The following is a 22,924-nucleotide window of genomic DNA, read 5'->3' as shown; positions in this document are numbered from 1 at the left end:
TTGGTTTCATCTTGCTCTAGTGTCTTTTCAAAGTTTTGCTGATGACCTCATTGTGAGCAGCATCAGAGGAGTGCTTCAGAACTGCAGCTGATACTTGCATTACTGGAGGAGTGCATCTACAGCTGCAGTGGTAGGCAGAAGGATGACGGGTGTCCCTTAGCTGTCACTGCCACAGGAATTGCGATGGGGCAGCAGTAGAGTCAGAAAATAACATGCTGGATGTAGCATCATTCTTTGGACACTCTTTGACATGGTGCTGCCCCGTGGCAGTTGCATTCTTCTGCTGCTCCTGAGCCTGGCCCAAGCTGCGAAGCTGGGTTTCGTGTCTTGGAGCCAGGCTTTCCAGTGGCAAGTAGTGTTGGGCTTTCCTTGTCTTTCATGGCACATTATTGTTCCCTCCTGGATTGTGAGGGAATTTAGATCTATTCGAGTTTGGGTTTCTTGTGTGGAGTATCTTGTTGTAGGAGCCTTTTTTTTTGTTTATTCCCTTTACTATGGAAGCTTCTTGTTTAGTTTTTAATACCACTTTAACTGTTCGCAGGTTGGTTGGTCTGAAATTGTTCTCTGGTACAGTTCCAATACTGAGGAAATTGTGTCAGATTATTTTAGCTCAGCTTTTAGCCCAGATGTTTATAAGATTATGATTGCCTTTTTAAAGTCCAAGATCAGAGGATCAAGAAAGCAACAAAATTTCCTTAGAATTGTATGACCCTTGAATACCCAGAACATAAGGGTTTTACAGCAGTCTTTAGTATTTTTCTATAAAATCTGCTGCTTTTGCTGTACCGTGAGATTGCATTTTCTTACTCTGGAAACCAACAGAAATTTTTCTTGGCCTCCATTGCATAAAAACTTGTGGAAAAAAACAATTTTAACCAGATACTAAGAAAGAAGCAGATTTGGAATCAAATAAAATTAAATTACGAATAGCTATCAATTATGCAGAAGTAACATTAAAAATAAACAGAACAAGATGTCTAACTTGGCTCTCCTTCCTCCTACGTAACTGAATTGATATTGTTTCTGGAAATCACAGATTGGAGTGACACTGGTGTTGCCAGTGTCACATTTGGCAATGTGTTATGGTTATGTATTATCTGAAAAAATTAGGCAATTGGGGGGAAATATGTCAACTGCTGAAGCTAAAAGTTGAAACGGACAGCTCATTTGTAGAGGGAGAGACTGGGAAGAATGTGTGATTATCATCCTGCCTTGCAGAGAACTTTAATTCTTGTTCAATTGGTGTGTATCCAGGCTTGATGCTCTGTAAAAACTTAACTGTTACATCTTTGGTAAGTTTGTATAGTGGTGAGTTGCTGTTGTAAGAACTTAGCAGGTACAGGTGGCTTCTGAATCTCCTGGGGAGAAAATGGCCAGGCTAATGTCCATCCTACCAGGGGACTTAATTAAACAAACAGTTGATGCTATCTTCTTCCCACCAGACTCATGTTTCAGATGAGGTTCTGGGGAGGGTGGGGTCTGTCCCCACATGCTGAGGAGTTCATGTAGCTTGCCTTGTCCTCCTAGTTGAGTCCTTTTGCAGCTAAACTGTTACGGGGTAAAAACGGGTGTCATGAAACAAGAGTTTGGGATGCAGGCGCTTCCATAGTCCACGACAGGATTGCAGGAGACTGTCAGGGACTGAGGCAGATACAGGATTTCGCACATCTTTTTGGCATTTTGTGTTGATTGGCTTGAATTGCCATGTTTAATGAGAGTCCAATTTTTCAGCACCTGCCTTGTTAGTGGGAGCAGTACTTCCAGACCTCTGCGCTTACCTTAGATCTACTGGTGTTTGGTGTCACTGTCCTTAAGTTCTCCTGTGGAGCTGGGTCATGGTGCTGCTTTGTCTACCTGTCCAGGATTGATTTAGAAGCATCTCAAACACATAGCTTTTATTTTTGACTAATACTCATATTTTGTAAATATTTCCTGAACAGGACCAAGTTTGACTCTGTGTGTTTAGTCAAAAGGTAAGCTGCTTTGAACAGAAAAAATGTTTTATTCTTGAGACCCGGTAGTAACTTGACTCAAGTAGGGGAAGAAATGAGAGTAGGAATTTTGGATTATGTAGTTGGGAAAAGACCACTTGAAATTGAATTCAGATAGTCTGTGTTGGTCATGACTTCCTTTTTCAAACTATTGTTTTCCTCTATGCTTAGCTTGCAATGATAGATAATGAACATTTGTTTGTCTTAAATGCCAAAAAACAAACAAACCAAAAAAAATCTGGTGTCTCTTAAGAGAGAAAACTGATACAGCCTAGTGGATTTAGTGTCCTAAGTGGCAGAGAAAGAACTTTGTATCTGTGAGGTACTCCAGACAGTGCATTTGCATTTGTCTCAGAAGCCTTAATGTGGGAAATACTTTCCGCGTTACATATTTGGAGGCTGCATGCAGGGAAATGCTTAGCTGTTGAGTGCAGCTGGAAGAGTTTGCATTACCGTGTCTGTCACCAGCAGGCTGCTTCATAAATGCAAAATGTGGAGCTGGACTTCTCCCTTCCTTCTGGTAACCTCATGCACAAAGCTGCTTTGATACGAGAGGAACTGGGGTGCAGGAAGGGTCTTGAGGTTTGAAAGGCTTGTCTTCAGCCTGTTGCCTCCGGTTGGATAGATCTGTTATTACCAAAACACAACGCTGTTTCAGTTTTCTTGTCTGGCTGTTACTGAACCAGATGCTTGCTGCCATCCTTACTGCAGGCTTGGTGTTGGTTGTACATTATAACCTGTTCCCTGCTGCTTATTCTTCCCGTTCATGTTTTATCTCTCACAGCTCCTCTCAACTGACTCTCTCCTTTCCTCACCTTCCCGTTTATTAATTATTTCAGTGACCTCCTCTTATCAATTTGGAATTCAAAAAAGGCAGGCTGTCTCCTTCGTGCTTGAACTCAGAGCAGCTGCACATCCTTGTTAATGCTGAATGCAGTTAAATACCAATATCCAGCAGTCATCTGAGTTGAAAGTGAAATGGGACAGCTTGGATTGGGAAAAACACTGGCACCAGAGATCTGGTTAAAAGCACCTTGTGTGTTGGTGAGGTGAAAGGTGTTTGGTGTGTTTAGCTGTTTTTGTCTGCCAGATGTTGCCTTCTGAAAACCTTAAGTAGCTGCTGTATCCTTCTGTGTTCCAGCAGCAGTCCATAGTAATTCCCAGTTTATTACTGGATATTTTTTTTAACCTGTTTAAGTATTATTTAAATGCATTCACTTGTTTTGAATAATAGAGAAATGGTGAATGTGTGATACCTCTCAGGCAATGGGGAGTGGGCTGGGATGCTACGTGCAGTAGAGAAATGGGAAGAGATTCTTTCCTTTGCAGTGAGGTGGATGGAATAGCAATATTTGCCTTTGCCTTATTGCTCCAAAGCCACAAGTGACTTGGTGAGGAAGGGGACAACAGCTGCTTGAGCAGGTATGTGGACTACCTCTGCAGTTGCTTGGGGGTGCACAAATGCTGAAGGCTTGCTACTGTCAAGGAGAAGTGACCTTGGTAGTCTGGTACCTACTGGTTAATGGATGTCTCCACATACAAGAGGACTGGGATGCGGAGGGAATACCTTTACCTTTCTTACAGATACATACACATCTGAAGCTTATGTTCTTGATGGTATTTTTAAAAGGCCAAGTCTAGCAGGACTTGTAAATCACTGTCAGCTCTTGCTGGAGCCAAAACTCTGGGGAGAGAAATAGCATGGTTGAAATGTGCATAAAAATGAAGGGTGCCAGCAGAGCAGACAGTGTGGGATGACTGGGAGAACTGATGAGAGTACAGAAAAGTGTATTTAAGATTTTAAGTGCATGATTTGGAACTGTTGTCTTTGGTTCCTGTGTCTTAAGTAGGGGTTACTTGATCACTGGGAAAGCTAGGATGTAGATCCTGGGCATTCCGTGGCTTCTAATTAGCATGTAGCTGCCACACCATGAACTTTTGTTTCCTTCTACAGAAATACTTTCCTTTCAAAAACTGATTAAACAAAACCATTCGGTCCTCTGGCCAAAAAAAAAAAAAAAAAAGGCGAGTGGGAAAAGCAAAGATAAACCTTGATCTTTCAGACTTGTGTGAGTGAAGCAAGAATTTTAAAGGTGCAGTGTCAGCAGGAAAAAGGTGCATTTGTGAAATTATCTGATTGTTGCATTTCTAAGAACACTTGCTAGTTTGCATTTATTTCTACCGTGCAGTGCAGATGATAAAAATTTGTGTGTGTTTTCAAAGCAACCCATTTGTTCACTGCAGTATTCAAGGTTGTAACTGTGTCAGGTCTTCCTTGTGAATTTGCTGTTCCTGTTTATTATTTAGGGCAATCTGTCCAGCTGATCTGTTTTAGGGGCCAGATCCTGTTCACAGGATAGCACAGCTCTGTCTGATCTCTTCTCCATCCTCCCCTCCAACTGAAATAAAAATCTATTATAAAAATTGTTACCTGCCACTGGCCTCTGAGTAAATTATTAAAATACTGCCCTCCATGTGCACTGCCTTCCTCAGGATGCTCAGTAGTTGGGACATGTTTGCTTAAGTAAATTGCTTAACTTGCTGCAGATTGTTAATGATTTACATTTCTTGGTAACTGCTCACAAATTGCACATATCCCTCCAAAGCTTACTCTGTGTGTTTGATAAGAAGACACAATTCACTTGTATTAGATAATCTGACATGTAGAAGAGACTTACTGGACTGCCAGGTCATGCCACCTGGATGTTTTCGGCATGTCTCAAGATACCAGAACAGGAGAGTGGGAGGAGGAACTGCTTGACACATGCATGGATTTTGAAACCAAAAAAGTGGGGTTTAGTTTGTGGGAAGCATATCTCATGGCTTGAGGTAACTGGATGTATCGTCTCAGCATATACTTTTTGCATAGTAGCTTAACTGTCTGCAAGGAAAGCTGTTCCTCCGCTCCCTGCCCTCTGTGTAAGAAGCAATCCTGTCTGACCTGTGAATAGCTGAGCCAGAATTACAAACCTGATTTAACTTTTCAGACAGTGCTGAGCCTGCAAGGCAGCAGGATTAAAGAGGACCCTTCCCTTATTTACTACTTTTACCCCATCTTAACTCATCTTTTTCCCTGGCAGATGCTGTGAGCTGATTTTACGCTTTAACTAATAGCACAAGGATTTACTTGCCCAATGGGTGGTCTCTAGCTGTATTCTACCTTGTATTACCATTTAAAATCTGGTGTCCTCTGCCAAGGTCAGTGATAGATCTAGTCTGCTCCAATCTGCTGTCATCCTCTGCTTCCATTGGCCCTCAAACAGCCCAAAGTCATTATTTCAGACACCTTTGTTTGCACTGTCCATGCTTATGCTAATTAATAGTATCCTGTTGGAAGGCAACGTCATGAAAGTACACAAAGTATGTGGAAGTACACCACATGAAGTGGTGTATAAGCTGTGTTCATGTGCGTGTAACTCCTCTGCAGGTAACTTCAGGCCACTGTGAAAATTACTTGACTGAAAGCCTGGTGATATGTAGTTGTCTTGGTTCACACCAAGTTACCCTTTCCTAAAAAGAAATCATCCTCTTGTTATTAGCTTAGTCTCTCTACGTCTTTACTCTCCAAATCTTTACTGTTCTTTAAAGAGGATTGCCTGATTTATTTATAGTGCTAACAGGCATAGCACGATCCTGACCGTGATAGGGATGGATGGTACAGCACCTGCAGCATACGCTGATGGTGTAGCATAGTGGGTAATGTGCTCTTCATACCTGCACATGTTCTGGGCTGCTGTTGTAGGCTGGCTCTGTGGTAAGTGTTATAAATACTTCACATCTGTTGTAATCTCCATACCTGTCAGCTGTCAGTGTTCTTTTATATGAATTCAAGAATCCTCACCTGTCTGAATTTGGGCAGGCTGGTGTGGGAGCTTACTGAAAGGAGGGTCCCTAGTAAGGAGCCTCATCTTTATTCAGGATGGGGCAAGGTGATCAGCTTTTTCCAGTGATCGTGTACAACTGATCAGTAGTTAAATCAGCAATGACATTGAAAGTCCTTGCTTTGAAAGATCTCTGTCTCGAATCCCTGACTTTTGTGAATATAAATACTGACACCTTTATATATAAATACTGTGATCACCATGTCCAATAGCATGACCTAGTAAGAACTTAATATTTTTGAACTTCAGGATGTTGCCTTTTGTATTAGCTTGGAATAAGATTTAAATGTGAGGGGCTGCAAAGCAGAGGAGCAGATCTTTAGAGCTGATTTTATTTCACAACCTGAATTATGTTTCTTTCAAAATAATACTGGTAATTCCCCTATGAATGGCAGCAGTAAAGATCTGGAGAATGCAAGCTGAGACAGCATCTGGACAGGAATTGCAAAGGACTCTTCTTGTAAGCCTCTAGAGAAAAATAAGGCACCAAAGTAAGCTAGTAACAAGGTGCCAGCAGAGAGGTTTTAATAATGTTTGATGCTTTTGCCATGAACTGGAAGCTTTCCCTTATTGCAAAGTAGAAATTACCTATAAGGCAATGACTAGGTAAATGAACTGAAGCTGCTGCAAGCTTTATTTGTTTGATGGATGGGTAGCAGTGGTCTTTACAAAGCTGCATTGTAATATACTGCATGGTTTCACATATTTAAATGTTGTATTTTTCCATACCTGAGGAAAGAGTTGTCTTGTGTCCTCCTACGCTTATATAATAGATGTAGCTTTCCTGTCCTATCTTCACAAGGAGAAAGTGTGATGTATACTGTCAAGGTTTTTCCCTGGCATGTGACTGCTTCTGCCCATTGCTCTCTATCATTTTCTTTCCACCTCTCTTGCCAGGTAGACATGGTTCTGGGACTGCCCCTAGGAGCTGAGCCTGAATCCTCTGTTCCCTCCCCTACCAGTGCAGTCTGAGCCAGTTGTCTACCTCAAATTAGCAGATAAGCTGATTGGGTCTAGAGAGATGTGAACAACTCAGAACATAATAAATGGATAGCAGTGTATTGCAGAGAGACTCTAATATTGATAAATATACATTTTCCTGCCATCCATCGTTTGTAAATTTCTAAATCATGCCAGTGTGAATAAAAATTGTGTACAACTGCTGCCAAATAAGCAAATGCTGCTAGGATACATACAGGGAGAAGAAGAGTGATAATGCTCTTATAATTCAGCAGGTTTGTCTGTGTCTGGATTGCTGTGTTTAGTACAGAAGACGCCAGTTCAACCAGGATATTGCCTCACTAGAGGGACTGAAAGTCAGGTAAGGAGAACAGGGCACAAGAACAGCTTTCCCAAGAGATTGGAAAGATTGATTATCTTAAAGAGGAAGAAGGAAGAAATGCTAGGAGTATACATAGCAACTAATCAGTGGGAAAAGTACAGACAACAGAAAATTCTAATCTCGTACCACAAGAGCAAGACTATGTTCATTGAAATTCACAGTTAGCTACCTTAAAGATGATAAAATAAAATCAGCACAGTATGAAGTTGAATGCTGAAGAATGGGAAAGCTGTAACAAGGTGATGTAAAGAGGCACTGTATGTTTGAGGTGGATTTTTTTTAATAATAAAATTTAAAGTTTAGGATATGATGTTCAGTCTTGCAATACAGGTTTGAAGACAGTTTCTATTCACTTGTGTTGATTTCCATCTCCTTAGGCAATTCCCCACAGGAATGCAGAGGTGACAAACTGTCTTGTAAGCCCTTGAAATGCCAGATCACCTCTAAATTACGGAGTCAGAGGTTTGGGCTTTGCTGGCACCTCACTAGGCACTCCTCAGTATGTGTGATAAGAAGAAATCTGAGAAACCCTGGCAAGACCCTTCAGGGCTGCAGTCCTTTGCAGCTGAAGAACAAACCTTTCAGGATGGTGTTAGGTTTGCATTGCTTTGCCCTGCTTTCTCCATCCCATTTTGCGGGCACTAAAGCTGCTGGGCTTGCTGCTTTCCTTCCCAGAGACAGTACTGTGACACCCCAGCCAAAGTTGCCCTTCTGGGTCAGAGCAACAGAGCCCCTTGCCTCCTCTAGCAGAGCGAAACAGGTAGGAGTTGGGTTTGTGCAAGAACAGTGAAAATATTTCTGAGTCAGGCTGCCCTGAGAGGAAAACAACAATGAGCAGAAAAGCTGAGGGAATGTTTTATCACCCGTGAATCACTGTTCAAGTTCACTGGTAAACTGGAGTAACTGGAAATGGGACTTCTCTGCAGAAGGCGCTTGATGCCTCAAGGAGATCATTTCCAGAGGCATCTTGGTGTGGTGCAGAGCATGCTAATATATTCCAAGTAGATGTGTTTGCCATCTCTGGAAAAACAGTGTTCATCAGTATTTGAAAAACAAAAGCCTATCTGTTCTTAGAGTGAGTGTTCCAGTAAGCCTTCAGCATCTGCAGCTGCATGTGGCCAGCTGATTGTCGTATTTATTGGCTAAGGAACTTAACTATACCATACAGGTATGAGGGCTGGGGTTTGGCTTGAGTTTGGGTTTTTTGGTTTTGTGGGTTTTTTTCTCAAAGAATAAAACCAGACAGAGAAACAATTAATAAAGTGAAATCTCATATAGTGACACAAATAAATGTGCAATTTGTTACATCTCAGCTTTATGGGAACTGTATGGATGTTAGGACATAACAGCTGTTTGCTTGGAAAGGCGTTCATTTGCATCAGGACATGACTGATGCTCTTCTCAAAATCCAAGAAACACAAGTTTTCCCATACATCTTTGTGTAGTATGAATTAAACGTTAAGTGCTTTCTGACTGAATGTGATAAAATATACTGTCAGGGGAAAATAACACTTTTACAGGTTGTGTGTGCTCTTGTCTTTTCACAGCTAGGACCCTATTTGCCTTACAGTAGGATTCTCAAGTATCTGCAATAAATTGTTATACTCTAATACGTCAAATCGCCTCCAAGAAGCAGTGAAGTAGTTAATGATTTAATTTAGTCTTTTGTGATGGATAATGCAGATGACTTGCATCCAGAAATTAAAATGCTGAGAGAGAGCATCATCCTATGGATGTGGAAATGTAGGTTCCTTCCCCCACAGTAAAGGCATAATTTACTAGATACTGCACTGTATAGTTAACCAAGGAAAACATTTATATGAAAAATAGAGGCCTAAGGGTATTACTGTTTGAGACAGGATCTCTTGTCTTCCTCCATATTCCTTTATTGCTTGCAAACCTTTTCCTTCTGCATTCATTCCTCTGCCCAAGTGCTGTGCTGTGTTCTTACTGATGCCGTGGTATCATTTTGGAGCAGAATGAGAAAGAAGAGTAAAAGTGAGGAAGTTCTTTCTACTCCAGCATACTAAAACTTGTATTTGTTGTAAATTCCAGCTAAGTGCTTAATTTAGTGCTTGGGATCAAGTATCAATCTTTTCCTGTAAATTAACCTATATATCAATATAATTTCTTAGAAATGTCATGCTGGTGGTATGTGTATTGAAAATGCATATGTCCAGCATTCACTTCATTGATTCAAAAGCATAAGCTTACTGTTTTTCTGTTGAGTAATCATTTTTATGCAGTGAAGTATGTGTAACTTAACAGTGACCACTAATTTAATTGATAGCTCATAGCAGCTTGGGAAAAAGAAAAAGAAGTGTTCTGCTGGACAGATGTTCCTGCTGGGCAGCTGGAAGTGGGCTGGTGAGAGCTGGTGCTTTCTCGTTCTTTGCCTTTGCTACACGGACAATTTAGAAGGGAGCAGGAAGGTTGCTTTCTTGCAAATCATGTATCTGCTAGGCATTTTTAGAGTGGTTCAACTGAGTCACTTATTGCATAGCAGGCCTGTGCTTTAATCTAATGAGGATCTTTCTAATAACTTCCATTCCCGAAACGTTTGAATGTGGGAAGGAGGTGAAAGTAATTGGATTGCAATAATTAAATCATCCAATGTGATTACCTTCAAAAGGTTGAGTGTTTATGCTTCCTGAATGCAAATGGGAATCGATCAGTACAAGAAGCACTGAAACAGCATCTGTTCTGGAAGGGAAGTCGTTTTGTAGGGTGCAGATGGGGGAAGGGCTGTGGGTAAGAGGGAGAGATAAAGATCTTTTTGTTACTCCAAAGCTCTGTAAGGAAGATCGATGCACAGATTTTAATGAGGAAGTTAGTTTTGAAACTGCTTGAAAAAAATTCTGGTGTGATATAACACTCGTTGTTTAATAATTTCTAAAGCTGTAGGCTGGTGCTCACTGAGAACTCCAGCTCTGCGTTTGCCTCCATTTGTAGATATTAGCTTCCTGACAGCATTTATGTTGGAATATGGTGTAGTCGCTGCACTACTTCATATGACACATGGTGCTTTTGTGGAGCTGCTGAAGACCTGAGGCAGCTCAGCTCTCTGAACCTTGTACTAGTAGCCTCAAGGTAACAATATTTTTCTGTGGCTGTGACTTCTCGTTCAGGTTTTTTTGGATCTTTCTTTACTTGCCTGAAGTTTCTGCAGTGGAAACTGGTCAGAAACTGATTTTGTTTCAGTGCATCAACAGCAGAGCGTACACTGCTTCCAGGCATATGTGCTTGGGTAACTGGAAAAATCACTGAACTGCATTGCTCATTGTCCAGAAAACTGAAAAATGGGTGGAAACTGTTTCACAGCTGAGTAGTAAAACTGTCGTGTTGCTATCAATGTTTTTTGAGTCATAAAAATCTGTTTCTCCCAAGATTGTCTCCTGTGAATCTTTGTTTTCTAGTCACTTCCCCTGAAATACCCCAAAAGCCTCCTATGTAAACCAAAACTGTTAAATGAAGTGGTGTCTCTTTCTCTTAGGTCTAAGTGCTATTGATGGTTATAACAGTTTTTCAATGACAAACCCATGCAATTCTATAGCTGCATATAACCTACTAAACTTTGACATTTTCCTTGTTATGCAATATGCATTTGCATTTAGTTTACAATGGGATGAGTTAAATTTGGAAATATAAAGCATGGTTTGAGTTAGGATGTTGTCTAAGCTTTGTGTGAAAAAATTCCTGCCTTTCAGTCTGCCTGCCTGCTTGGCATACTGTTTTGTGCAATGTTTTTTATGAAGATAGGTGGCAAGTGTACTGTACTTCAAGTCTTCAGTTTCTTCCTTATGGACCTTTGCACTAGCTTCATTCCAAGACTTTTCCACCACCTTCCTCCTAAGCAGAAAGGAACTAGTAAAGTGCTCTGTGAGATCATTAACCTCTGAGCTTGGTTTGCACAGCACTTCAGTAGCTCATTCCCTCTTTCTCCGGAGATGTTGGGTCAAAATATAAGATTATTCATGATCAAAATATATTATATATATATATATACTTTAATTTTTGTAGGATCCAGGGTCTTGCTGGGGTCCATGGCAAGTGACTATAGTAATGACCCTTGAGAGTGGATGGGGCAAGAGACATTCACAGGGGAGGATTATTAAAGAGAGCAAATAAGACTTTAGATTTCATAAGGAAGAACATTAAAGATAGCAGAAGTCAGATTCATTGCCACCAGCTGATGGTCAAAAAAGTCCATGTGTGAACCCCCTTGTGCATTTCTCCCCTACTCTCCTCTTTACACCAGACTGCAGAGTTGCTCCTGAGGTCCTTGTTCAGCATCAGGTGCGTGCCTGCATTGTAAATTCTGCATCTGGCATCACTGTTGTGTGGCAGAAGTAGAAATGATGTCCTGGACTTCTGTCAGACATGGGTTGATAAAAGCGCTGTGTAGATCATTATCATGGAGATTGCTGTAGTGGTGAACCTCACCTAAAACATTCTCTGCTAGCCCGGACATGTATAAAATCAAAGCAGTGGTGGTTTATATCACTTGGATTGACAAGTGCATATAAATGCCACTAGGGTGGGACTGACAGTGCACTTGAGCGTTCAAGGACTCATCAGACTCCTTTCCCCTACACGGTTGGTGCCTGAGGTACTGCTGCCAGATCCAGCTGCCTCCACATAGATTTCGGTGCACTCCCTGTGCTGTACACGTCTAGGGCTGCGTGCAGCCGTTACTTGGTTCATCTCCCTTGCAGTGATCATGTTTCCCTGGTGCTTCTGAGCTTTGTGCATGAAGGTTGCTGGACTGACAGCAATGGTAGCAGTGTTTCGGGTACAGCAGTAGAATGTCAAAGGTGTTGGCTGTTGGGAGGTTGCCCAGCTTCCTCTTGAAGTCAGACCTTACTGCTTCTATGGCTTTGTCACAGGGCTTGAGGCACACAGAATGAAGTGCAATTATTGATTAAAAGGCTTTTATTTTATAGGAAGCCCAATGCTTGAGTTGCAGACCGAAGTTACAATGAATATACTGTATCATCTACAAATGTAACCAATGCTAGGAGAGAATCTCTGTAAAACAGCTCTGAAGAAAAGCCTGTTCTTCAAAACCGCTTAATCTGTTCCCCACGCATTGTCCCCCTTTCCTGAACCAGTGGCTTTTGCGCTTCATTTCAGAAATAGAACCTGCCCTTTTGTAATATAAAAGAACCTAGACGAGATCTACAGCGATATATAGCTGTACACTGTCTCATAGTCTTGGAAAGACTCCAGTGAGTGAGCCTTTGAATAGTTTGGTTTAAAAAGTACATTCGTTCATCAAAACCAGTGAAAATGAGGTAGAACCTGGCATGTGCCCCAAAATCGTAGGGTTTATGCAGAACCCTCTTGTCAGAATTTGTGACGAATCTTGTGGGAACTAGTGTGGGTGAGCCTGAGAGACACAATCATGCACTTCCCTGGGTCTTTGGGGTTGGGTTTGGGGGGAGGTGGTGTAGAAGTGTCGGGGGGTTGGGTTGGGTTAGTTTTTGGTTTGTTTTGTTTTTCAGCAGGATATAGGATGAGAACCTGTTAGATGAAGTCTTCTTGGTGCCTGAGCTTTTGCCACTCTGCAATTCAATTTCTTTTTGTTTTCCCTGAAACACAGTCTGGCTCAGAAATCACTTTTGGTTTTTTTACTTTTGCTTTCATATATTTTCTTTCCAAATTTATCAAAGAAATGAAACTCCTCGTCGCTGATTCCAGTACACTGGCAGTGGTTCATGAGCTGACACTAAACATGAAAGATCTTTTATTCTTTCAGAAAATCCCAGTAGCAGCTCATGTCATTAGTTGGTGGGAGCTGGAATCTCTTCACATCTCTTGCCCACAGAAGTCCCTGGAGAAGTTGGAGGGTTTATAGTACTGTAATATCTTTAATGCAGCTGTTAAATAGTTTTCCTTATCCTACTTCTAATGACAATGTCTCTCTGTTAGAGACAGTGGAACCCTCAGTGCTGTACTTGATCTTAAAATGCTGCTATTGTCATGTTTATTAATGACAGAAAATAAAGCTTTTGCTGTTTTCAATGCAGATATTTAGTTTCCAGAGATACATGGCTTTTGAATACTTCTAAGTTGTCTATTATTGGGTATTTAGGAAGTCGTGGAGTTTTTAAATTTTTTGTTTCAACACTAAAGACAACTTCAGTATATTCATGGTGAGAATATGTGCTAATTCTCCATTAGGTATGCTTGAAACCTCACAAGTTGCACTGACCCTGGATGTAGTAGTATCCTAATCTCTGTTCCTTTCTTCTGTCAATTAAATAGCTAGATGAGCATTTTAAAGACTTTTCCAGAATAGTTTAGTTTCTTCCTTTTGGGATTTGCAAACTGTTCTGTAACTGTGTTAAATCAGTTCTGTGGTTAGAACAGCTGACAGTACATGGTTAAATGGTTAAAAAGAAAAACATCCCCCAATGTCATTTGCATTGATAACCTGTCTCCCTTTTGCAAGGAGCATTAATGTGCACAGGGCAGGTGTTGATGTCTGGATGAGCCTTATATGACTTTAGAAAGTGACAGATGGAAATTTATGTATTGGATGCTCACTACAAATAGGAAAAAAATAACTTCGCACCTTGTACTGGGTTTGGTGCTTACCCCTCATGGTCCCTCAGCAAGGCAGGAGTTCAAAAACCCCCACAATATATGGTCCAAGGTATAAAAAATAATTACAAGTATGTTAAAATTCCATTTAACAATCTTCTGAAGCTCAAGAATACTGACAAAATATTGTAGTCAACTGTATGTGTTGAGGGTTACCTCTGCTGTTACACAGCTTGCATGATATGTATGCCTGGGGCATGAAGGCGATAGTGCGTTACACAAGTGCATCTCAGCAAAGAGAAATGTTAAAAAAGGCAGGAGTGAGGAAGGAAAACATTCACAAACAGGAGAGGAGGGATCTGTTATGGGAAACTGATACAGCTGATTTCTTCACTCAAACTGTACAACCAGAACTGATGGTTTTATGGATATTCTGGAGAAGTGGAGTGGAATAGGGATAACTTGTTTCTCAGGGTAATGATGGTGTTGGATCTCCCTACAACAGAGTTCATGGTATTGCAACATACAAGCATCTTGGGACAGTGCTTAGATATGTCTAATATGCCTGTCCTGTATGCAACACCAGTATTTACCTTTTACCTTAATTTCATGCAAGGCACCAAGGAGAAAAGTCAAGAGCCCCTGCCTATGAGTCAGTCACAGAGACTCAAGTCCACAACTCCAAGTGATGCTGAGTTTTCCTGCAGTGAGGTGGCTGCTCAGGCCAGACTAGGGATTTGAGTAGAGAAGCTTGCATCCAGCCCAGCAGCGTGGTGCAGACTTTCATGGAGCACACTGCAACCTAAATGCATAAGCTAGGATTTGTATGAGAAAACGGCTTTATCAGAAAGAAAATACCATGGCATGTACCACTGATTGAATACGTTTCTATAGAGGATGAAGTGCAGAGCTGCCATCCTGGGGTGGATGTGCTACCATTTACAGCTCCGTGAGCAGTAATGCTCAGATCCTGCATACATGCACAGCATAGCAGTACGTTTGAGACCTGCTGGTACAACCAGAGCTGTCATATACTCTTGAGCATAACAGAGAGAACCAATTTTTATTTTAAAATATGGGGTTTATATGAATATATTTTATTATATATGAAGATACAGCCTGCCTGTTGTATGGCAGAACTATTTCTCTATAGCCTGTCTCATTTAAAAATAAATCATCTCTGTTATGAAAAGACTAGAAGAGTATCCATTGATTTGACAGATTCTAAAAATCTTTCCAAGGCGATTCACTGGTAACGAAATGAAGGGACAACTCATTTCCATGGTGATGCCAACTGAATCACTCTAGAGCAGTTGAAGAATGGATCCTGCCCTGGGTGGGTGCTGTGCTTAAGTCCAGTAACCATGCAACCAGCAAATACTCATTGTGCTATATATCCTTAAAAAGATTATTTTCATTCATGCTTGGTTTTTTTCTTTGCATTCTTTAAAAGCTTCAGAAGCTCTGGGTTTCACGTCTAGTGGGTAGTATTGTGTTAAGAAGTATACAAGAATGTGCAGAACTGCAGCTGGAAAAAAAGACACTTTTCCAAGAACGTTTGGCTTCTCCCAGGTTCAGTTGGTGCAGTTTGTTGTTTAGCCCGAACCTACTTTGAGAAAAAGTTAACCAGAAAAGTTTAATGAACTGAGGTCAGTTTTTCTTCTTTCAATAAAATGCCTTATCTAATCCAGTGATCTTAAAAGAAGAAAATCACAAGGCATCATTTTCTGACACAAGGAAGAATTTTTACTCTTTTACATCAGCTTATACATAGATACTGGAATTCCATTATAATGCTTAACGTAACTTTTAAATGCTTCTTTTAAAGATATGCATAATAATTGTCCTTAATTTTAAAATAAATTGTCTACAAGATCTTTTGTTTTGCTTTATTTAAAATGATTTACTGGGGAGATAAGTGTTTTTGTAATGAGTTACATGAACTGACTTGCTGGTTATGTTCCCTTTTGCACATCTTAAGAGTTAGATAACATCTTTTCATAGTCTTTTTATTCTTGGAATGCTTTGTTTCTCATTTTGCATGAATTAGTCATTGAATGGGAATATATTTGACTATGTAAAGAAATGAGCATACTATGTATGTACAGAAGGGGCCTATGCTAGTAGAAGTAGTTTCATTCTTAACTAGGAACTTCTACCAGTTTTTTGGTGGATTTTGGTTTTGTGTGTGTGGTTGTTTGTTTGTTTGGTTTTTTTTTTTTTATAAGCTTAAGCAGAAAATATTTTTTGCTTCAATATCATTCATCTAACAATCTTAACATTGACTTAATTATCAATTCATTAGTAAGCTCACAGTGGTTACAGTGAAAAAAAACAGCAACAGAAACAACCCAAGGCATCCAAATTATTGCCATTTTTGCAAATAAATTGATTATTATTTCTTCCAGCTTTAGAAAGATCTTTTTTTGTATATAGTCCTTTTTTTAACAAGCTGAACTATCTGTAAGATGTTGTGCTGGATGTATTATTTAGCAGAGCCTTAAAGTGGAGAAAAGAGACAATCTTGTCGAAGCCTGGGAGTTTTGAAACCAGTAACGCTGAATGTATAGATTGGGGTGGTCAAGAAAGAAGAGTCTCTCACAGGATATTGGTGTATCTCCTCAGAGCTGTTCCATATTATTTCAGCTCCCTGTGATTACTCCCATTATTTTTTTGTGCACATTCATTCATTCCCATGATAACTTCACTTGTTAAGGATAAACAGTTGCCTGTTTGGGAAACAGAGTGGCTGATCTGCTTCCAGAATTACAGTGACAACCTTCTTAGCAAAGGTGGACCCAAAACCTTTGGACCCTGTTCCAAACCTGGCGTACAGCCCCGTGGCTGTGGACATCTTCCCAGACTTGTGATGTGGTCCACACACAGAGTGCTGCTCTGACAATAGTTATGGTTAGCTGTAATGAGAAATGACAGAAAGGTTTTGCCTTCTTGCTATGAAAAATACAGTAGTGTTATTACCAGCTGATGAATTATCCCTGATAAATTATCAGTGATTTTGCTTCAGATCTGCGAAAGAGCTGCTGATGTTGCAAAAAGGCCATTAGACTTAGGAGGTAATTAATACTGAATTTCGTCACTTGAATAATTTGTGGGAGCTTTCTAACTGTGGGACTTGTTGACCTAGTGAAATGTTAGTTCTCAGAGCAACTTGCTGTGTCAAATTATACACATGAGACATTGCTAAAATGCAGGTTGTGTAGTGCCCAGATATGCAGGTCTCCAAACTATTTGTTGAAAAATGAGTTCAGATGAAGGGCAGGATGAGTAGAAACCTGATTTTAGATATATGCAATCCAGGAACACATAGCAGTGCAGCCCTTAGCTTGAAGTTTGAGGACAGATTTGAGTTGCTTTATTGTATTGCATGGCATCTCTGTTCAGACTCTATTTGTGTATGTAGTATCTTAGATCAATTTATATTCCATTTTATTATCAATTTGTCCTAAACTTTTACTGGCTGAAATCTGCTTTTCCCTGACAATGAGGTAATGGAAGGAATGTCCATGTAGTCTTCTCATCAAGCTATATTTCCACATGTTTCATGAACTGGAATGAGACATTCTCGCTTGGTTTTTTTTTTCCTTAATATTCTCATGTACAGAATATAGATTTGCTACAGGAAAATAAGGGTTATGTTTAACAATAGTTTTTTTGGATCCCTCTTGTATCTACTATTGCATACTAACATGGGTGGAAAAGACTAAATCAGGTGGGTGATGCGTTAAAACCTGTTGTGCTACACTAATACAATGCTATTTTGGATAACTAAATTTTCTAGAGAAGGTTAATGCAATTGGTGCAAATCAGTAAAGCATGAGATATGCTATTATATGGAGAGTTTACTAGTTAAAACTGGGGGTGGTAAGGATTTGAGGAACAATAAGGCAGGTAAAAATTGGCTGTGAGATGATAGTGGGCTATGCAGGAACAAGCAGGAGATTACTGGTTGCCCGCTGCTTTAAGTGATGACACTTACTAGGCATGCCTTAATGAAATTGCCCAAAGAACTAAAGAGGGAGCTTCAGTTAGAAAGAGGCTTCAGAGATTGGATCAGAACAAGCGAATGGCAATGAGGACTGAAATAATAAATATTTAATGACCCAGATGGTACATCAGTCTCGGAGCCTCTGCTCAGGAAACATGCAACCAAGCGTCTCAAGTGTGTGAAGAGCATGGACTGAGTGACAGGATGCTGCCAGTATGATGTGGTTGTGAGGAGCACTGTGTGGTTCTACATGCCTTCTATTTGAGGATGAGGAACTCTAAACGGATGGGCAGAAGAGGACTGAAAGGCTGTCTGTTGCCTTGATCATGCCCTTCAGAGAAGGATAAGAATTTGACTTCTTCAGCCTGCTGCTCAATGGGCACTGAGCCCACTATGAAAGCACTGAGGAGTGGGAAGGTCCTGAAGCTGAAGAGCTCATTGTTGGCACAAATTGACGTAATCTTAGTAAACAGAAGCTGAACATCTCAGAACTTCATTCCTTTGCTTAGAGCTTTTCCTGAAGCAGAACAATGAAAACAACACGCAGCAGATAGACCAAGGCCTGCCCTGACAGCAGGGGAACTGGGTGGGCTGGTACAGGAGTGCTTTCCTGGGTTACTTAGTGTCCCAAATCCTCATGTGGGGTGTTGAATGAACAGTCATGTTCCAGTCCTTGGGAAAGCAAAGAAAAAAAAGCCATAGCAGTTTCCAAATACTGTTGTGATGTGTTCAGCCAAGGTGTTGAGTACTGCATGGAACCAAGGAATGGGCTACCCTCATCGCCTTACAGAGGTTAATCTGAGGTTGATATATAAGGTTGCTGTAGGAGTTTGCATCTCTATTTTCCCTCTCAGCAAAATAATTTAATTTTGAAGGTCTTGTGCATTCATCGTCACCGCTTTGTTTTCATTCATGGCTACTTTTTCATTCTTTCTCACGTGTGTGTTGTATTTTGTCTTTTGTAGAACAGTTCGTGTCTGGCTGAAGAGAGACAGTGGTCAGTACTGGCCCAGCATATACCATGCAATGCCATGTAAGTATAAGGAGATGTTTGCTATCTGCTCTGCATTTGCTGTATGGCTTTTTCTGGTTTTGATGCAAATGGTCATAAACATGAAGCTTCAAGCTTACCATTCCATATTAAATATTCTTGAACAATCCTCTTGGTCTGTGCAAAGCTTTACCAAGTTGCATGCTAATGCTTCTGAGAGCCATCAGGGATTACAGCAGCAAAAGGATGCAGATATGCTAGTAAGGGATGAGCATTTAATGCAAACATAGATTAAGAAATGTGGGAGCTCAAAATGTAGTCTTGCATTCTGCCACTAATGGAGTCCATAAAGCTTTGTAAGTCTCCAGTATAAATCACTCTGCCCTTCTTACTGCATGTGCTCCGTCCATTAGAGTGCAATGGTAAATGTTTTTATTTGGTGAGAACCTAATATCCTGCGGCAGCTAATATGATAGAAAGGACACTAAACGGGGAAGGCAGCTCCTCCAGTGAAAAAGCAGAATCATTTTACCTGTGCTATTAAATGTGGAAAACCAAATCTCCCTGATGGATCCCTCCAGAATGATCTGCTGTATGTCTCCTCTCCCAGAAAGAGTGATTGTGCTTTAAAAGAAACTGCAGATCCATTTTTTCAAGAGGCAATTGAAGAAATCACTGGCCCTAGCTGTTTGTTGTAACACCTGCATTGAGCGCAGGAGTATAACTGTGCAGGTCACCAGCAGCAGGGGTACGCTGATGCTCCTCTATCAGTTTCAGATGTGCTGGGTTAGCTTGTCTTTGGAAAACTTATGAAGCTGACCTTGAACCCACAGACTGAGGGGCATTTATCAAGTCCCATCAAGGTATTCATAACTGTCTGGAGAAAAAAATTATTTTAAGCTAAGATAACTAGATTTGGAAGGGACATCTGTCTCCATTATATGTAAAATTTAATAGATATTAGTTTTAGTACCACAACACCACCAGCTTGGGACCCTAGAATGGCCGTGGTGTTTGCCCGCTTTAAGAAAGCGTTCATTTGGTAGAGAGGAGGATCTCTCTTCTTTGTTTGGTGATGGACTAGCTCATAAGAATATGTCAAGCCTCAAAGGTACTTTCTGCTAAAGATTTTGCAGAGAAAGTTATTGGAAACTAGCTGATGATGTGGCAGTCTGTGGAGCTCTGTCATGATCACTAGCAGTGGTCTGAGTTCCCTTGACTTGTCCTAAAAGGTTTGCTTTCCCCAGTTAAACTCTTATGAAATGGCTATTTTAGCAGTTTGGTATTGATGCATTTCTTTTTCATATGGTGTTTTTGCATAGATTTGCATCTTAAAATCTTGTTAGGTCCTCCTCTGGTCTTAACAAGGCTGCATTAATGCCAGTACTAACAGCTTCACTGGAAATCATGGAGTAGATCCAGATCCACTCAAAGGGGACTATTTTAAAGCTTCTTTATAAATTTGAACACCTGACGCTGCTCCTTCACTTGGAAGGCTGGTAAGCTTTTGAGCCATGAGATATTAAAATTATGCTGTGTTATTCACCAGCTTCAAGAACGATCGGGTATAATGACTGGAGCAATGCCAGTTATCTTGTTATCAGCCGTGGTTTTAAGCTTGGAAATCACAGGAAAGGCTCAGAGTCAGCCTCTGCACGAGTCCATACCTGACTGGAAATGACTGTTTTGTCTGTTTCTGTGTGGATCACCTTTTTGATGGTACTCTGCTTCAGATTTGTATTGGGTTTTGTTGTTTAGAGAACAAGGACTGCCCAGAGGTTCTCTATGTAAAAATGTAGCAGGCACAGTGGTGCCTTCTTTGTGCTTCTTAGCAAGCTGTATGAGCGGCAGTCCCACCTACAGATACCCCATTAGCATTACCTGACTTTGGTTACAGTGGTGCGTGACCTACACTGTTTTATGATTTGATATCAGGTAGCCATAATAACTGAATTTGCATCCTGGGTACTCTGGGAGATGAGGAGGTTGAGGAGTTGGGCTGAGTCAGCTATGTGCTTTGGTCAAGCTTCGCACCTAAGTGGGGCCATCAGTGCGTTCTGAGCACAAAACCTGTTAAATACCTGGAAAAAAGATAAAGATTGTAGATCTCTTCCACATAGACACTTGCTGCTGTTTAGAGGTGAATTTTCCCCAGTTACAAAGTTTTGTGCCTGCCTATGGTGTTTCTGTGGTTGGAAAATTCTGGACAGCATGGTGGCCACATTTTTTACCATTTCCTCTAGCCCATAAGAAAGAGCGAGCTGTGGGTGTTATACACATTGCTATATCATCAGTAAGGCAAATTAGGTAATCTGGAAGCCTGGCTAATTGTGTCTCCTTCACACCAGCATTGTCTCAACTGTGTTAACAATGACCTCTGACAAGCATGTTAACCCTCCTCATGGTTAGACGTGTATCCTTGGTTACACATATGTAACACAGATTATAGATGAGTAACCATGGTTAGATGTGTGACTTTTGGGCAATGTCTGTACAGGAGAAAAAAACCCCACAACTTAGTAGACTCAAATTTATGAAAAGGTAAGGAATTGTAGCCAAAGAAGTAAGCTTTGCCAACAACAACAACAACAACAAAAAGCCACCCAGAAAGACCCAAACCCAAGCAAACAAAACCCCCTTGCAGATGTGGGAGTAAAGGATTTATTGTAGTGAGGAACAGTGGAGTATCCAGTCTCTGAGGCAGATAATACGTTGTCTGTCTTATGATGGTTTTCATAGCTAACACTTTGCTTTGAACAGGAGGCTAAAAAAACTGCAAAGCAAAACATGCTCCTTTGGTCTTAAACTATGCCACTTTTAGGAACTTCAAAGGGAGGTCCCTAAAACTGCAGATAAAAAAGTTTGTATTTCTTTTCTACTTCTGTCAGCCTCTAAATAGAGGTGACCCACTGTCAAGAGCATGAAGTATGTAATTGGGCTTTTTCTTCATAATTCATTTTCCGAAGGCTAAAATCAGTGTGTATTTGCCCTGTATTTAAGATGAAGACTACAGCCAGACTTCTGTATCAGAAATATCCTGCCTGTCCTCTGTAGTAGTTCAGATCAATCTTTTTCCCAATTTTGAAATCCAAATCATAGCTAGGTACTGGAGCAGAGGGCACTCAGAGTGCTGTTATTTTTCCTGGCTATTATTTTAAAAGGATCTTAAACATCTCAGGAGCTTAGGAGTTGGGGGTTTTGTTTTTGTTTCTTTTTTCTTCCCCTCTTCTTAATGAGCTGAAGTGCTTAAATATCTGAATGTCATCTTATTTTCACTACAAAGTAAGCTGCTACAGTCTTGTTACAACTGGCATCACTTTAACTACATTAGCGTAGCTAGTGTGGATGTAATTTTAGTGCTGACATAATGTTTTTTCCAAAAGCACATGCTACTGAAGAATTCCATTAGGAAAATGATTACGGCAAAATCAGTGTCTTTACACTGCTATGACTGTGTATACACAGGTCTGGAATTTAGAAGTGACTTTTTATAATCAGCCCATGTCAAGCAGTTTCTTGCACCTTTTGTGTCTGAAGTGTTACATGCTATTTGGGAAAAGCATACCTGAGACTTCTTTTTTTTTTTTCTCTGCAATCTGTTTATTGCCTTCAGAGTTTATTGCCTTCAGAGTTACGCGTAGCTCTTTCAATGCATGCACAGTATCTAGCATTTGAAAGCAGATACATAGAATATGCCCATTCTGGCATTAAGTGCCTTTAAAAGGATTTGGTGTTTATTCTGCTTAGAATTGCTTTTTTTCTGTCTGTTTTTCCTGCAACTGTCTCATTCTGCTACAACCCTAGTAGAAGCCTCAATGTAATAGTAACACACCACCATCCGAAGGGATGATTCCAGTTTACCTTTTCTGAGGCAGAGGTATGGGAAAGAACAATTTTGTCACTGTTAATAGTAATGTGTTTCCTTTCTGGCACTCTCCTTGAACCGAAACCTTTTCTTTGATTTCATTCAGTCAACCCTTCCAGGAAAGAAGTAAGTCAAGGTGCCTGCCTGGATGTGGATCTGGTAGGCTTTCTGCTGGCAGCTGGTTGTCCTTTAGGAAGTGTTTCAAGGGGGAGTCCATACTGAAGGTAGAACAAGTTTTGTTAAGCAGTCAGCATAGACTTTCCTCTTCTTCACATAGCCTTGCTGCGAGCTAAACTATTGAG

At 40.6% G+C, this 22,924-nt stretch overlaps 1 protein-coding gene across 1 annotated transcript in view; it reads left to right on the top strand.

Annotated features, from left to right (window-relative positions):
• WDFY2 (WD repeat and FYVE domain containing 2) overlaps nt 1-22,924 on the top strand; it is an 81,666-nt gene that overhangs the window by 33,491 nt on the left and 25,251 nt on the right. The window contains exon 3 of the mRNA XM_080375099.1: nt 18,732-18,799. Coding sequence (XP_080231225.1) covers nt 18,732-18,799 — 68 coding nt within the window. The remainder of the gene's footprint in view (nt 1-18,731; nt 18,800-22,924) is intronic.

This window comes from Falco punctatus, assembly GCF_963210335.1.
Source record: "Falco punctatus genome assembly, chromosome: 2".
In the NCBI taxonomy this organism is placed as follows: domain Eukaryota; kingdom Metazoa; phylum Chordata; class Aves; order Falconiformes; family Falconidae; genus Falco; species Falco punctatus.
Note: the sequence above shows the minus strand (reverse complement) of the source record. Positions and strands in the feature narration are given on the sequence as shown.